This window comes from Pteropus medius, unplaced genomic scaffold (assembly GCF_902729225.1).
Source record: "Pteropus medius unplaced genomic scaffold, Ma_sr-lr_union100, whole genome shotgun sequence".
Lineage (NCBI taxonomy): Eukaryota > Metazoa > Chordata > Mammalia > Chiroptera > Pteropodidae > Pteropus > Pteropus medius.
Window position 1 is genome coordinate 12,784,252 of NW_024352785.1, and position 16,241 is coordinate 12,800,492.

Here is a 16,241-nt window from a genome sequence, read left to right on the forward strand (position 1 = left end):
CTCCGCAACACTGTTTGGTTAAGTTCTGCTTTGGTTCACATTTTCACCACCTGCTGAGTTTGTTGAGTTTCAGCCTTGACTGCTTTTACCTGGCAAACTTGTCCAGCCCTGTCACTTCACCTGCCAGCCTATTCTATCTCCTAAATAGTGACCAACCAGTTGGCACAAATGTTAACTTAATAGAGATTCCATCAAAGTCAGAAACCTAATATAAAAATCAAATCGTGACAACTTGGAGTCCATTAGACTTTCAAACAGATCTCAGACCAGAAATCTATAGTCTAAATTTCAGATATGGAACAGTACTTCTGTTTTCTTGTGGATTTCAAATTTTGTTCAGAAATCTGAATAATGCTCTTAACTGCTTAGATGTAATCAAGTAGGGCCCATTATCCAACCTGTCTCTGCATCGTTTTCTACCCACTTAGAGTGAGCACATGGAAGAGAAAAGAGATTGTCACTGCCACCAGAACTGCTTGCTTCTGAATTCTTCACAATAATCGATAACAGATGTGTGGCTGGCACTGGAAAGTTGCATAACTGTCTCATATTGCATTCAACTGAAATTCGCTAGCCAGTGTGAAGGGCTCATCACTAGGTTTTGAAAAAGAAAATTCAGTTAAAAATCTATATTTATTTTGTCGCACAATGATTACTTTGCTGTAAGGAGTAAAGGCAATGGTTAAAGTGGAAATAATTTGACAATCACTGTCCTTAAACTTGAATTTCAGTTCATTGTAAGGAAGAACTTTCTAATGATTAGAAAGGAAGTAGGGCTGTCTCTTAAAGGAGAGAGCCTTTAATAGAGGTCATCATGGAGATTCTGGATGAAAGCTTGTTGCCTGGGATGTTTCTAAAAGATTGCTTCCCCAGCCAGGTAGAGGACTAGAGCAAATGACCTCTCAGGTTACTTCCAAGCCTGAGTTTCTGTGAACATGGTCATTGATCACTTTTTCCTCCTGCCGCTTTTCTGAAGGAAAGCCTGGGGATTGGTAGGTCAGATGTGACCCCGTGCCTTCTGGGCCCAGTTTCAGCCGTGTCGCTTTTCTTCCAGGTGAATCCTTTCTGTAATCCCTCTCATGTTAACCTCATATTGACCCCATTAACCTGGGCACAGTAAAGAAGTTCAGCCCTTTAGTTTTCACTTTCTGTTGCTGGACCACACACATTTCTATAGCATTTAGGGCTTCCAAAGAAATGCTCCATAGCCTAAAATAATCTGGTCTTATTCACAAATTAGGAAGAGGACTTCATAATTTTCAGTGCTTTGTCTCATTCTTGACTCATTTGATTATTGTTTCTACCCTGTTAAATAAGTGGCATTATCCCCATTTTACAGATGCACAAACAGAAGCTCCAAGAGGTTAAATGGCTTGCCCACATTCAGAAGAAAAATGAGAGAAGAATGAATAGGGAAAACAAAACAAAACATCCTAGTGCAAGTGAGGTAGTACTTACCAGGCTTATGGTACTTAGGCCCCCATCTCCCATATTGAGTCCAGTGTTCTTTTCTCTGCTCCTGGCAGCCTCATGTCAGAGGAGGGTTAATTAGCATCCTGAACAAACTTTTAATTTAAAAAAATTGTAGTTTCATGTACCTGAATAAATAGAATCTATTGAATTTATAGCTTATTTAAAGCATTGAATATCAGGAATGGAATATCTTTAAGCCTGAGGTCTAAGTACTCAAACACAGCAATTTGAGCAGTCTATGCTAGAATCAAAACCAGTTCATACTCTTTGGAAATCTCCTAATATAGCAATCTTTGAGTTATTCTTCAGCAAAATACAGGACTTGAATTTTACTTGAGTAATTTAATAGAGTGAGAAAGTCTGGGTATAGGCTGAGGCTGAGACTGCATTTACACTAGTCTAAAGGACATTATTACTTAATTTTGTAACCTTGAACAAATCATATAATCCCCCTTTCTTTAATTACATGTCTGTAAAATGGGTATGATGACCCAAAGGAGCTAATTGAGAAGTCTGAATGAAACATATAAATGGAAGACATCATTGCTAAGTATTACAAAAGAAAGAATGTGGGCATAAATTCTTCAGATAATATTTTCAGACCTTATTTTGTGTGTGTGTGTGTGTGTGTGTGTGTGCACACACACGTGTTTAATCATCTGCTAAAAGCTTTTTAGCGAGGAAGATTTCTTAGGAGAGAAATAAAAGTAAATAATGAAAACCTAGGAAACAACTGCATCCCAGATGTATTGTTGTCCCCATGTGTGCTCACCTCAGATATTAGCACTTCTTCCAGTTCCTTCAGAATTCTCCATGTAACACTCAGAGCATTAGTGAGCATGGAGGATTTATTGAAGATGTCATGGGAAGACTGAGGAGAGGGTTTATCCATAACAAACTTCAAACTCCTAGGCAGGGCCCTGGGAGGTGGCTTTCTTGCTCTTCCTTCTGCACACTCACCCTCAGGATTCTTCCTTGATTCACAGCAGTTCTGCCCCATTTCTCAGACTCCCAGACCTCATCCCGGTACCCAGAAATGCATATGCATAAGACCTCTTGAGGCACAGGGCTTGGCATTCCTAAGAAGGTGCATAAATGATCTTCACTGTCATTTGATCATCCCCTTCTCCATTTTTTCTTAAGGCAAGGAGAGGGAGATCACCTGAGCCAGGCAGGGGCTTTGGAGAGACACTCGTTTAGCCCCACTTCTCTTTTGGAAGCTTAAATGTAAGAGAATGTCTGAGGAGGATGAGAAAGAGGCAAAGCCAGCAGACCCAACCACTGAGATCAGAGCGCAGATCTTTCTCACAGGTGAGGAGAGCAATTGAAAACCAGCTTTATATGTAGATCATGGAAGTCTTCAAAGCTTTTCAAAGGTATAGGTCGATAATACAAAGTTGAGGAAAGCCTCAAAGTCAAATAGAAGGAAGCTATTTTTTATACCAAGTATAAACAACTCTCTTGTTTTCCCCTGACCTAAAATGTTATCTGTACAGATTCAGTCTCTTTTCAGAAAGGTAGATATAAAAATATTGATAGAATGATGGTTGTGACCTGGGGTCCTTATGATCTAGAAGCTGTCAGTATGTAACTAATTTACAGAGATGCTTAGTATTTTTCACTGCAGAGAATGTACGACATTCTTGAATGTAAGCAGAGCATGTGATTCCTCCTGAATAAACTGTACCTCCTCTTCCCACTTTTGGTCTTCTCATTTGTGTGAGTCTGAAAACTGCTAAACTCCCTTGTTCCTAACAGATATCTGGACAACTGGAAGAAAAAGATCCAAAAGCCCAGGCTTTTTTTTTTTTTTTTTTAAACAGCTTTGAGGTATAATTTAAGAGGAGTCATTTCTACTGTTCTGTGATAAAGCTCAGTGTAGAGATGGTGTTAATAAACTTAGAACCGAGGTCACTTGGAAGATTGAGTTCTTTAGGTCTGTGGTCAAAATTACCAAAATTATACCAGTAAGCTCCACGTGAGAAGGGTTCCTTTACCTGTGACACATGTAAATATTTGTAATGACCGAATGAAAAAGCGTCAGAATCTTAGCCAGCATTCTCTGCCATCTTGACACGGAAGGTGGGAAATTCATTATTAGCATGAGCAGGAATTCAACATAGTATTTAAATGCAGTTTGGTATTGAATGACAAGTGTTGCTAACTTAGTTGCTCTTTTGTATCAGGTTGTCTATAATAGATTTTTGGTATGACTTCCAAGCATATATTCCAAGCCACACTAAGAGACGTTAGAGTGTTTCTTAAATATGTAAGAGTGAACAGGCTCCACCTATAGAGGATAACAAACCATTATGGTGTACTGGAGCATTATTCACTAGGGCTAAAAAGTTAACTAAACCCATTTTGAATAAATGCAGAGTACAATCAAGATGAAATGACTGACCTAGTATATATCTGGAAGCCCCAGAGAATAAGCTGATCTTTGTCACCATTTTGCAGGCCGGGTCACGGGACAGTGTAGTTTGTCCAGGACACATGGCCTTGAGGTTATACAGACTACTGAGGTTCATCCTTATTCATATACAATCTTTTAAAATAAGCTGAGCATTCCTTGCACTTGAGGTAGATCATGACATTAAATTTCTCTCTAGGTTTCCTGAGGATTGTGGTGAATGTTCAAAGATCACCCTGGCTGCTGAAATGACTCTAAATTGAATTTCAAGGCTGATGTGGCAGCATTTGAACTGTTCATTCAGCAGTTGTTCTCCTTGGCTAACCTGAGCAGGGCTGAAGGCCTTTTTGTGAACCCAGTGGAAAAACGAGTAGGACATTAAGGACGTATATTTTAACACACCTTATGTGATTTGTACATAATTGGACTTACAGAAAGACATTTAATAAATAATTCTTTTGGAGGCATTTTCTGAAAGAAGAGGTTGAAAGTGAGTTCTGCCTATGGCAGATAGGGCCTGGAATTTGGATTGTCTGAATTTGCATTATCATCACCTTGAAAAGGTGTTGCATCTCGCTCTAATTATAGATGAATGGGAGCTAGCTTATCTGTATAGCATACAGCCCTGGTGACATCCTGCTGGGCTCCTGGTACACATCCGTGGACATCTGGGCTGCTGTCCTTGTCAGATGATGTATGAGCAGGGGAGGCTCCCAGAATGTCCTTTCCTTGGACAGGACAGAAGAGGTTGCTTCTGACTGGTGAGGGTACATTTCTTTGGATTTAGAAGGATCCTCACGTCTCCTCTTTAAGTCTGAGGTTACTGAATGGGGGTACGCATCTTAGCAGCTCCTAACCTAGGATGTATGGCAAAGGGAACCACACAGTTAACTGCAACTTTCAAAAGGGTGCAGCCTGTTACCCTTTTGGTGGTGAGGTCAGTTTCCTGGAGGTTCTACAATACTGATATTTTCCAGATGTTTCTCTTTTTTTTTCTCCTCTCTGACTGGCTATGTCTTCCTCTCATCATCCTGACCTTTTAGTGAAATCGAGATAAAATTCTGCTTGGGGGTCTTAGGCATGTTAGAATCACTCAGCAGTTGGAAGTGATTTAATATCTAGGTCTTATATTAGTATATATAAAAGCCATGACTGTTTGTGAATAGCATAATATACTTTTTTTTCCTGTTTAAATCCAACACTGAAATAAAATTCAAGAATATCTTTTATAAAAGTTTACTTTTAATGGTGTGATAGTTCGTAATAGCCTGTATAATACTTTATGGTTTTCAAATCACTTTTTACTTATATTACCTTATTTAATACTAAACATAAATCCGTGAAGTAAATCATACTATTTTTATCCTCATTTTCCAGATGAGAAAAAGGAGGCCCAGAGAGGTTAAGTAATCTGCCCAAGGTCATACAAATAACAAATGGCAGAACTAAATTTTAATTCAGTCTCTTTAAATCCATATCTTTTGAATATTCTTTCCACTAAGTATAAGGCAGTGCTTCTCCTCCTGGTTTTTGCTTACATAAAAATGGGAAACGAGGAAAAAGAAAGCAGCTGGAAAATAAGTTTATTAAAAGAATATAACGTTTTTCACAATTTCTTAATCGTTTTTTAGGGTATGTTATTTGAGGACCTTTTGCCTTCGATTGATAATAAAACTAGTGCTCTGCAGAATCTCTATAAGACAGATATGTCGGTGGCAGCTCTTGTCCCCACTTCTCCGAAGTCAAAACCAAGGTTTTACAAAGCTCGGATGCCTTCCTCTCTGCCAGTTGTAGAAGCCTGCGGACTGAACCTCGGGGCAGAATTGAGATCGGTTCTCAAGGCCCTCCAGCTAACTCGATCTACGAGCACTTCAAAAGCCTAAATACCTCCTCCTCCCCCGTTGGCATTTTGAAGGAATTTATCTTTGGCTGTTGAGAGTAGCACGCGGAGGGAACACGTTCTCCATTCGAGGAGAGGCCTTTGCGGGTAACTGCAGGCACCTGGGCTGCGGTTTGACTAAGAGTGCTTGTTCGGATTATACTAGATGAGTAAACCGTCTTGTCTGTTTTTTTTCCCTGCAAAGGTAAGGGGTGGAGGCCGCCAACACTTTCTCAAAAAGACTCCCCTCTTGGGCTTGTGAAGCAAGTCCTTCCAGCTACATGGAGCAATATCCACGTTACCTTCCTGCAAAAATCATGTACAAAACCGAGCAGCTTTACAATACTTAATTTTTGGAGTATAAAAATTTTTGGACCTTCAAGACAAGAAAGTTAAATGGGCATCGAAAAAAGTAACCCAACGCTTCAGAAACATTTCTTTTACTGTTCATGTAGTTATTCCGTAAAACTGCAGCGCGCGCTGAGATGAGCCTTTTTGTTCTTTATCGAACATGTATTTCGCGTGCCTAGCCAGTCTCAGTTACACTTGCCGACGGCACCCTTCTGCCTGCCCCTCCGAGAGCCCGGCTGCGGCCCCGGCCTCCTCCCCACCTGCGTGCGCCCCTGCCCGCCCTGTGACAGGCTGGGGCGCGCGCGCCCTGGGGGCGGACTCCCGCCGCCCAGCTGAGACGCGATTCGTCACTCTTGCAGAACTTTCCCCCTAAAAATCCCTGCAGCAGAACCAGCCCTCCCTCCCCGGGGAGGTTTTGATTTTAGTGGCTTTCCCTCCTTTTATTTCCCGTCGTGTTTGAGTTTTGGCTGCGGGGCGAACTTGCGGCCGGTCCCAGGGCGATTTCAGAGGTATTCGCCCCTGCAGCGGGTTGCCCTGACACCATGCACTCCGAAGCCGAAGAATCCAAGGAAGGTATGATTTTGATTTCTCTTTGGGGACAGGCTAAGTTCTGCGGAGGAATGTGGCGGCAGGGCGTAGTAAGAGAGCAGATGGGACTTTTAAAGTGAGCGATGGGTACTTCGTCCGCTTGCCCTGCGCCTCCGAGGCTCAATTAGAGCTGCATATGCGGAGCCCTGTACCCTTCTCACCCCGCGGCGGTTCAGAGAGGATGGGAGGAAGAGTCAGACCTAGCTCAGCCAGCCCACTAAAGGCTGTTTTTTTAGATTTCTCTGGAAATGGAACAGCCCCAGTATTGACTCCAAGAATGGAAAATGTGCTTCAAAAAGCGCTGCCTGCATCAAGACCTCTAATAGCCGGATCCCCTCGAAGAGCCTTCAAAGTCGAGGGTCTCTTGAAAAGGATTTGAGAAATTGGAAACGCCTTGTGTATCAGGCTAAAAGGGGAAGCTGAGTGAGGGGGGAGAAGTGAAAGCTCTTTATTTGGCGAATAGTTCCCTCCCTTCCCCCCGCTGGCTTTTCAGCAGTGAATTCATTTTGTTGGGGGTTTAAGAGGGCTGAGAGATTATGACGGGAGCCATGTGCAGCTTGAAACTGAGGAGAGTTTGTCTGTTTCTAACTTTGCCAAAGCAAAGGGTTTCATTTACTCTTAACAGAGAACGGGTGACAAGGCTGGAAAAGCTCCAACCAAAACACAATTATACGCTGGTGTTAGTTCGGGGAGTTTATTTGTGCATGAGTGTTTGTATGCTTTGTTTCCTGAAACTTTATGTATACAAAAGTCCTCTTGTAAGTGGGGATGGAAGTGGGGATTGTCGAGGAAAATTAGAGAGTAAGAGAGGAGAATGTTCAAGATTGTGAAATTCCTTTCCTTTTCAAGTAGCCTCTTGGCAAACTGGTAAATTTCAAGTCCGTCAGGGCAGCTATGGGAGCCTGAGAAAGAGAAGAGAGACCTCTGGTTTCTCCATTTGGTAGATATCAGTTAGGGAGAGCCTCTGGAACTTGTTCTCTTCTGTCTTTTACTGATTTCCCCTCCCAAAGTGAAGCTCTGTGTTTCATGATGTCTCCCTGTGTGTGGGCTGTCGTTTACCTTACGCTGTGTGAGGGAAGGAGTCAAAAAAAAAGTCTTGTTTAATAGAAATATGGGGCTGGTGTGAATGAAAATGATAGCCAGGAGCATTATTTTTGAGCTTCACGTGGAGCTTGGGGGATTAATGTTTCCTTGCTGTGGCTTCTGTCCTGATGGAGCTATGTGCTGATGGAGGCTTTTCTTTTCTGTCTTTTTAACAGCAATTTATAGTAAGTCAAAAGTAGTCGAAGGAAAGCAAAGAGGAAATGGGCTGAGAGAATCCAATAGTGAACTTTTGTATCAATGACAAGTAACACTTAAATTGATGTTTTCTCTCAGGCTTGTTTTTTCTTTTGGGGAAAAAAGAGTGGGGGGAAAGTAGAAAAACAGTATCTTCAAGTGTGTTATCCATTCCTCTACCAGCATCCACATTCTTCCCGCCTGCCCAGCATTCTGGTTGTAAGCTGGAAAACTGGAGTATGCAGAGGTCCCTTAACAGCTCCCCTCCTGCTTGTTCATCACCTTACCTCCACTTGCCCACTTCATTTACATTCTACAGATCTGCAGCAGATTCTCTGGTGCCTGTGCTTTTTTACAGAAAGCCCAGAATGTTTCTTTTTTAAAAATATGAGGTGCTAGAGGTTTAAATTGATGGCAATTAGGGTAGGACATAGAATAACTCTTGAAGGAGATCGATAAAATGCTTTACTAACAGATGTAATCATTGTAGCTTCTGCCAGGAAATAAAGGATGAGTGTCTGTGTATATGTGTATGTTTCGTGTGTGTGTGTGTGTGTGCCTGTGTGTCCCGGACAGTTCTTGCAAGGCTGGTTATTGGCTGTGATCTAGAACCACGTCTTGGATATCTATGAAAGGAGCTATGCTATATAAATAACTCAGTTATCTTACTAATTCTTTCCCCTCTCCTTAGCTTTTTTCCCCTCTCCCGATGGACTTAAATATCCCATTCAGTGTGAGATCACCACGAAATCTTCACAATGTCTATATTGCAAGAAAATTGTCTTCAGATGCTTCATGCCTGGTTTGATTTATTGGGAGATACTTTTAAATCTATTCTGGATTGCAGTACAAGACTAGTACACTTTGGGGTCGAATCAGAAAAAGATATCGAGTCAGATTCAGAGGTCTTTAGAGGCCAACATATTTGTGCATGTAAGTGAATGTAGAAGCAAATGACCTGAGATATTGTTAAGTCATCATAGCTTTGAATGTACTTGACTCCGTGCCAGGAGTGCTGAACTTTTCATCCTCAGTCTATAGCCACCTCCTAAAGAATTAATTTGATTTTGCCTGCTTACAAATGAATAGGCAATTGTGCTTGAGTATTTAACAGAGAAAAATAATCCAGGCCTCACTTTATTAAAAGCTAAATAAATTTAAGATATCCAGTCAAAACGAATAGGAAAGCAAGAGAAATGAAGGAAGAAACCCACTTTCTTAAAAAGGGGAAGGCCCTTGAAAGGAAGGATATCAACACTTTCCAGTAGATGGAGTCTTCCTGAAGAAGTAGGTTGATGGCCACATATTTGGCATTAGTTGCTTCCTGTTGAGTAAATTACTTAATTATGAAGTAGGAAAGATGGATGGCATTTAAGATCTCTGAGGACCTTTCTAATGCTAAGCATCTGGAGATCCAGGGCCCTTCTGTGCTACTTATTGAAATTTTGGTACCAGAAAGCGAAAAAAGACGAAGCCGTTATTAAAAAGGGGTTGCTTTGTGAGAACTTGCAGAAGAGTCAGGGTTGAGCTGCGAGAGGCTCAGCTCCTCCTCCATTGCCTATAATGGCACTTCCTGCTACCACCTCGCCTGGTTCTCGTGCCTCACCAGGCCTGCTATTTCGCAAAGAAAACAGTGGCCATTAGACAGCTCCCTCAGCTTCCTGCTCCCAGTCTGACAGGCTCACCTTCACCACACCCACCTTCCCAGTGTCTGTGTGTGTGTGTGTGTGTGTGTGTGTGTGTGTGTGTGAGTTCCTACCAGAGAAGGCCACTCCTTCTACCTCAGGTTCCTCACACCAGGTGGACGCATGTCTTCTCTGCTTCTTCCCTTCTGTGTATAGACGTGCTCAAGCTCCACACTTGGGGGTGTCAGCACTTGCTGGTCTTCCTGCCCAAAATATCCTTCTCCCCACATACCCCTTTTCCCCTTTTCCTGATCAGGCCCTGGTTGGAGGCTTTTTCTGAACCTCCAACCTAAATTAGGAACCCTTATTGCCCATTCTCAGAGCACTATTCTTTTCCCTGCTGGCACTTACCATATTTTCAGCATCTCTTCTCTAGAACACTAGCTCTTAAGGGCAAAATCATGTCTATTTTATTCTTCACTGTAGCTCCGAGTCCAATCTAATAAAAGGTGATCATTTAATATTTCATGAAATGAAAGTTCATCCTCACTACTTGGTCTAATTTTAGACATTTATCTCTCCTTTAAAATGAACCCCTTTAAAAACAAAACAAACAAAAAAACCCTTTTGCATCGTTTCCACTTTCTTGCTCTTTTTCATCTCTCATCCCACTGAAGTCTGTCTCTTTTTCTACCATTTCACTGAAATCACCAAAATCACCAGTGACTTCCCAGGTGCTAAAATCACCAGTGATTCAGCATTCGTATTTTTGTCCTTATCTTACTTGACCACTTTTTGCAGCATTTGATATTAGGAGAGTCCCTGGCAATCTTAAATTCCTTCCTGGTTCCTGTTTTCATTCTGGCTGTTTTTTTCTAATCTCCTAGACCTCTAGTCTGGGCTCTTCCCAGAGTCACCCGTGCAGCCAGCAACCTGGCAAATACCATGCTTTGAACGTCATAGAGGTACCTCAAATTCAACATGTCTAAACTGACCCCATCATTTCCTGCTCTTCACAAATCTGATCCTCTTGTATTTTCATTGAAATCATTGCTCTCTTTTTGGCTTCCAAACTACAAATCTGCAAGTTGTCCTTTACCCTGCCCTTTCCTTTATCTTCAGCTTCCACCTGGCGCTTCATCCTCCTCATTATCTGTTGACTATATCTCCTTCTCTTCGTCTCCCCTCAGCATTTGTACCCTGATTGTTATAATAACCACCTGCGCCATCAGGGCTCTTGGTTGCAAGAGATGGAAATTGATTCCCGTGATTATAAGCAGAAGAATTTATTGGAAGTGTATTGCGTAGTTCACGCATCCACAAAAAGACTGGAGAATTAACTTCTGAGAATGCATCAGGAGATGCAGCCACAGACATACTCTAGCATTGCATGGTAAAGACCTCACCACAGCTTTCCCCTCCTCTGTACTTTTCAGTTCTGTCACTGCTGGGAATCTAGATATGGCTGAATATTTGGACATCCTCGACATTCAAAAATCCCAGAAATAAACCATCTGATTCATCAGTGCTAGATTGTGTACCTACCCCTTGCTGCCTGAGGGAGAGAGAACTTCTGGTTCTGGCTTTGGTGATGGGAGATGGGGCCTGACTCCTACGACCACGTGCAAAACGAGGGCTTCTCCAGAAATAGAAAGGGAGTTCTGACGTGGAACGACGGTAAATATCTACCACACCAACCAGACCAGTCCGTCCAACCTGAGTGCCGCCCTGTTTATTTGCTTCCTAGTTCCCTCAGCAAGTGCTGACCTCTTTGTTGGGATCACTCTCCTGCCTCTCTTCAGGAGGGTCATATTGCCAGCTGGGCCCAGTTTGGAGTCGATGCTCTCTCAGAGCTTTCCTGTAACAACCTATACTTCCCTCAGTTGCACCATGCTTTCATTTATTATGGTTATTAGTTTCCGTTTCCTTTGCCTCACTTCATTATGAGCTTTTTGACATTGAGATTTGTACTTTTTTTTTTTTTCCTGAATCCCCAGCACTTAAGCTAGGGCTTCTCACATAGGAAGGCCTGATAAAGCATTCTCTAATTAATTAATTTAAGATGAGATTACCTGATATGATGAAACCTTTCAGAGTGTTGCTTAGAAGTCATCTAGCCTCACTTTATAGGAATAGTGCCCTCCAAACCTAGAGGACAAACCTATTTAGGGTTTCTTAAATTCTCCAGTAAAGTATTTTAATGCCAGAGGCAAAACAAGCATGTATCTTTGATCCCTGGAGTCAGAGCCCAAAGTGGCTTGCCAGCAGTCTTCAATTGCCTTGAAGACCGAAGAAAGAATTTTGAAACAAAAAATGTATTGAGCTCTCCTATGTGCCAGACATGGTGCTAAGGATCTGATTCTGTATATTATCTCACTTAATACTTATATCGTAACCCTTTGCGTTAATTGCATGTAACAAGAAAACTGAAGTTCAGAGAGGTTAAAAACCATACCTAAAACCACAAAGCTAGAAAAGGTGGAATCAGGATTAGAATGGAGGCTGACTCACTGTAGAGCTTGAACTTTCAACGACTGAAACAGTGCTCCCAGGAATGTCCAAAAGCTGCCCTCCCCATCCTCAAGTAAGCTTGGCACTCAGGAGGATGCTCTCTGTGTTCCTGTGTCCACTTGTACCCTAGTTTGAGAAGCCAGCTGGTGTCTTGGAGGAGAAAGAGAATAGCCCAGACCCTGACTCTTGCTCCGATGTTCAAGGCACAGGCAAGGGTCTTGAGTGCATCCTTCTGCTCCTGATGCAGGAGAACTGGGGCCCCAGCAGGCCTGGGTAGGAGATGCCTGAAGCCTGGTGCAATGAGAGGGACTCAAGTACCCATGGGTCAAGAGAAAGAACTCCTTTCCTGGGGCAGTGGCCAGCTTGAGAACAGAGAGTGTGGACATCCCTGGTGAGTGAAACAAGGTTCAGTTAATTTGTGTTTCACAACTGGGTGACTTTGCAGCATCCACTGAGTTTCACGTTTCTTTAAAATCTGCAAGGCCTCATCTGATCTCAAAAGCTAAGCAGGGTCGGGCCTGGTTAGTACTTGGATGGGAGACCACCTAGTGCTGTAGGTGTTTTAAAAAAAGAATTTGCAGGGCGCATATACACAGCGAGTGATTCTCAGCACAGTTATGTTTTGCTCAGTAGATTCGTCATATCTCCTAATAATACATTAATTTCTTGGGAATATGAACAGGCATTTGCACTCTCAGTTGTAGCCCTCCTCAGTTTCAATGTCATCTAACAGGTGCATAACCTCTTCCTCAGTTCGTCTGCAGTAGTTTCTCTGGGCTCCAGGTTCCCTTGAGCCCATCTCACCATACTCTGCCATAACTGTATCCCCAGTTCCCTGGTGGGTTTTGGGGAAGCCTGTTTTGATTAGTCAGCTTGCCGGTCAAGTGACTGAGGTCAGTTAAGTGCCATGACAGAGCTGTGCCACGACAGAGGTATGCCTGAAGTCTGCCCCTCAAGCAGAATGTGCCAACAGGCTGCCTTGCAGAACCTTCCAGGGGCCTCATGGTCAGCATCGTCCCATGTGCTTGGGATGATAACTCTTCAGGAGACAAAAAGTAGAGACTTCCAGTAGAAATGACAGGACCAATACCTGGCAGAGTATTTATCATAGAAAAGTTCAGTTATTTCATGGTGGCGACTTAATAATTTCCTCTTCTGTCATCAAAAAGCTCAGTGGTATTATATAAGCTGCCACACTATGTAGTGTCCTTACTGTTTTAATCTCACGTGGTGTAGCAGCTCATATAACAGCATTCACTGCTAAGCATTACTGTACCAGCTTTCTCCCTTTTCCCTCTTTTCCCCAGCCCTTGCTTTCCAGAGGGAATAACTTTGCAGTAGTTCAGCTTTGATAGCACTTGGTGGTATTGACCTTGATGTCATGTATACTGTAAAAGGTACAGCCAATGCTCAAAAACACTGTACTTTAACGTGATTACATTTCCTTTTACGTAGTCATTAGCTTTTGAGTGCAGTGTGCTGACAAGGGCTAAAAGTAGACAATTCAGTTAGAGATATATGCTCTGCTATCTCTGCAGTGGCTGTCACTGATAACCTGGCATTGCCTGGCACCCACAGCTCTGTAAGCTTACATATATTGGAAACTTTTCTTCCTCATGTCTGAAATTTTTATCATATTGAATATATATCACACCTTTCTCGCCCCCAAATTACAATGCCATGGAACAATCAGGATAACGTTGATGATTAAATTCTTTCCTCCTGGCTGTTGGTAACCCAGGAAGTAACCAAAAAGTGGGTGGGTAAAAGAGAATGCAGTAGGGTCAGAAAGTCTCAGAGCCCAGTAATTTCATTTCAGAATAATGCAAGATTGCAGGGTTTGCTACAAACCACTGATTTGCCAGCATTTGCCAACATTTCCTTCTGTATGAGAAAGATGCTAACAACGTGGGAAGCAATGAGGTGAGCATGTGTACACCTCTCTTCATTTAGCAGATTGTGTCTCAAAATATAGTGCAAGCTGAATTTACAAAATCAAACCATTATGTGTACTGTAATATTTAAGAAAGATATGCAGTGAGAAGCCCTTTGTAATTAAAATGACTCTCTGTAACAATATAATTAGAATCACCATGATTTAGAGTTAAAAGCAACTTTACAGGTCCTTTCATCTAACCTCTTCACTTTAGAGCAGGGGTCCCCAAACTTTTTGGCACCAGGGACTGGGCCTTCTATGAGAACCTAATGCCAGATGGTCTGAGGGGGAGCTGAGGCAGTGATGCTAGCTCTGGAGAGTGTCTGCAAATACAGATGAAACTTTGGTAGCTTGCCCACTGCTCACCAACTGCTCTGTGGCCAAGTTCCTAAAAGGCCACGGACAATACTGGTCCCGAGCCCAGGGGTTGCAGACCCTTGCTTTAGAGAAGAGGAACTGAGGCCCAGGGAGGTGATGTCTAGGCACTTTTTAACCCCCTGTGTTTGACAAACAAAAATTTTTGCAGATGTAGTTTTTAACATCCTAGATTTTTGTATGAGATCTCCTTGAAGCAGGGCAGACCTAATCTGTCTGGATGGCGTCACCCACTACCTTTTGGAGGAACTTACAAAACTTAAATGAAATGGTTGAACACATGAAGGTTTCCTATTTCACCTTCTATGTGAACCTCAGGAGAGTAAAAGATGAGGAAGCATTGTGAAATCAACTTTAGCTCTGCAAATAAACCCTATTAAATCCCTGATTTTAAAAGTGGTAGACTGAGTGAGAGGCAATTCAACAGTGAGCTCACTTGTTTTCATTCCTTTGAGAACATCATTCAGGAAGATTAGCCTTTCAGGCTACTGGTTGGGCAGGGACGCTCTTCCTCGGAGAAGATGTGCATTTGTGTGGGTGGGAAGGGAGTTGGTATTCAGACACCAGACATGCTGTAGCAGGAGCTACGGGCATCCCACAGCCTCGTTTTCCCCTGAGCCCCACAGGCCTGGTACATTCTGGGCGTCAGACGCATTCTTTTTCAGGAAGTGGCTGTGGGGCTATAGCCCACTGCTCCCCCGGCCACAGACCAAGATATCTGAAAGAGCAATTGCTTAAATCTTGTGCCAAAAGCTTAAGAACCTTGAAGAAAAGTTAGACATAAAGCTGTAGTATGTCCTGAGTGACTAACTGCTGAGTAGGCAGTAAATGGCTGAGGGAGGGAGTGCTGGTTTGGGAATCTGGAGACCTTGCAAAGGCTGTGTTATTAGGCTGGTACTTTATTTATGGTTTTAAAGGTGTGGGATTTGTACTTGTATATATAGTATTAACTGTGGAATTATATGGAAATACACTTGTAGTGACAAACAAGATTTAATTTTATAAATAACTATGAGCAAAGTTTCTTCCAACGGAATGGTGAAGCAAAGAGGCCACTAAACAGAATGCCCTAAGTGACCACAATAGCTATAGGCTCCTGAAGCCTTAAACCCTTATTTACCCAAGCCAGGGTTGCCTGTCAAGAAGAGAATAAGCAACTCACGAACTTTTCCTTCCACTTTGGTGGGCCATCTGTTTTTGATGCCAGCTAACCTGGCCCAGGTATATGTTTCCATGTGGCCCAGTCAGCTAGGCTGAGGAGCTGGAGACCAGAGCTGTCCCAGAAGCACAGGCTGTTCTGCTGGCCATGGATGGTCCAGTGTCTACTTCCAGGGAGAGGTATAGCCTCTCCCTCAATCACTGCTGCCTTTCCTGGGCCTCAGATACTCATAGCAACTGAGTCAGTACCTCCTCTATAGAGCATTGAGCAGCAGAGACGTGTGTGTGTGTGTGTGTGTGTGTGTGTGTGTGTGTGTGTGTGTGTGCATCCTGGGGAAAAAGCTTTGGGTAATCTGAGAATTAGTGAATTTTTCTCTCCTCTCATTTGCCTTTATTTCCTCTGTCCTATGATTTTTCGTCCTGTGACAGGAACACATGTCTCGGAAAACCACTGATGCTTCTTTCAGAGATACCCTATATTTGACACATAATCTGGAACTCTGAGGGCTTTAATCTTATAAATGTTAAATAGGATTTAGGCCACACTAATAAGTTAAGCCATTCTGAGAAATTTTTAATTTCTCCTGAGGAGGCAAGCAATTGTCACACCAATGGAAATATGCCACATGGCTGGCTCATCCCTTGTGAGAACCT

General features: G+C 42.7%; 1 protein-coding gene across 4 annotated transcripts in view; it reads left to right on the top strand.

The window, feature by feature from the left end:
• TNFAIP8 (TNF alpha induced protein 8) overlaps positions 1-16,241 on the top strand; it is a 102,573-nt gene that overhangs the window by 63,264 nt on the left and 23,068 nt on the right. Inside the window, exon 1 of one of the 4 annotated variants that reach the window (XM_039848519.1) lies at positions 5,181-6,689. The exons of 2 other annotated variants lie outside the window; for them this stretch is intronic. In XM_039848519.1, the coding sequence (XP_039704453.1) occupies positions 6,659-6,689 (31 nt within the window). In that variant the 5' untranslated portion in view covers positions 5,181-6,658. Of the gene's footprint in view, positions 1-5,180; positions 6,690-11,043; positions 11,285-16,241 lie in introns of those variants that run through there. One more of the 4 variants, XM_039848518.1, reaches the window with a different exon arrangement.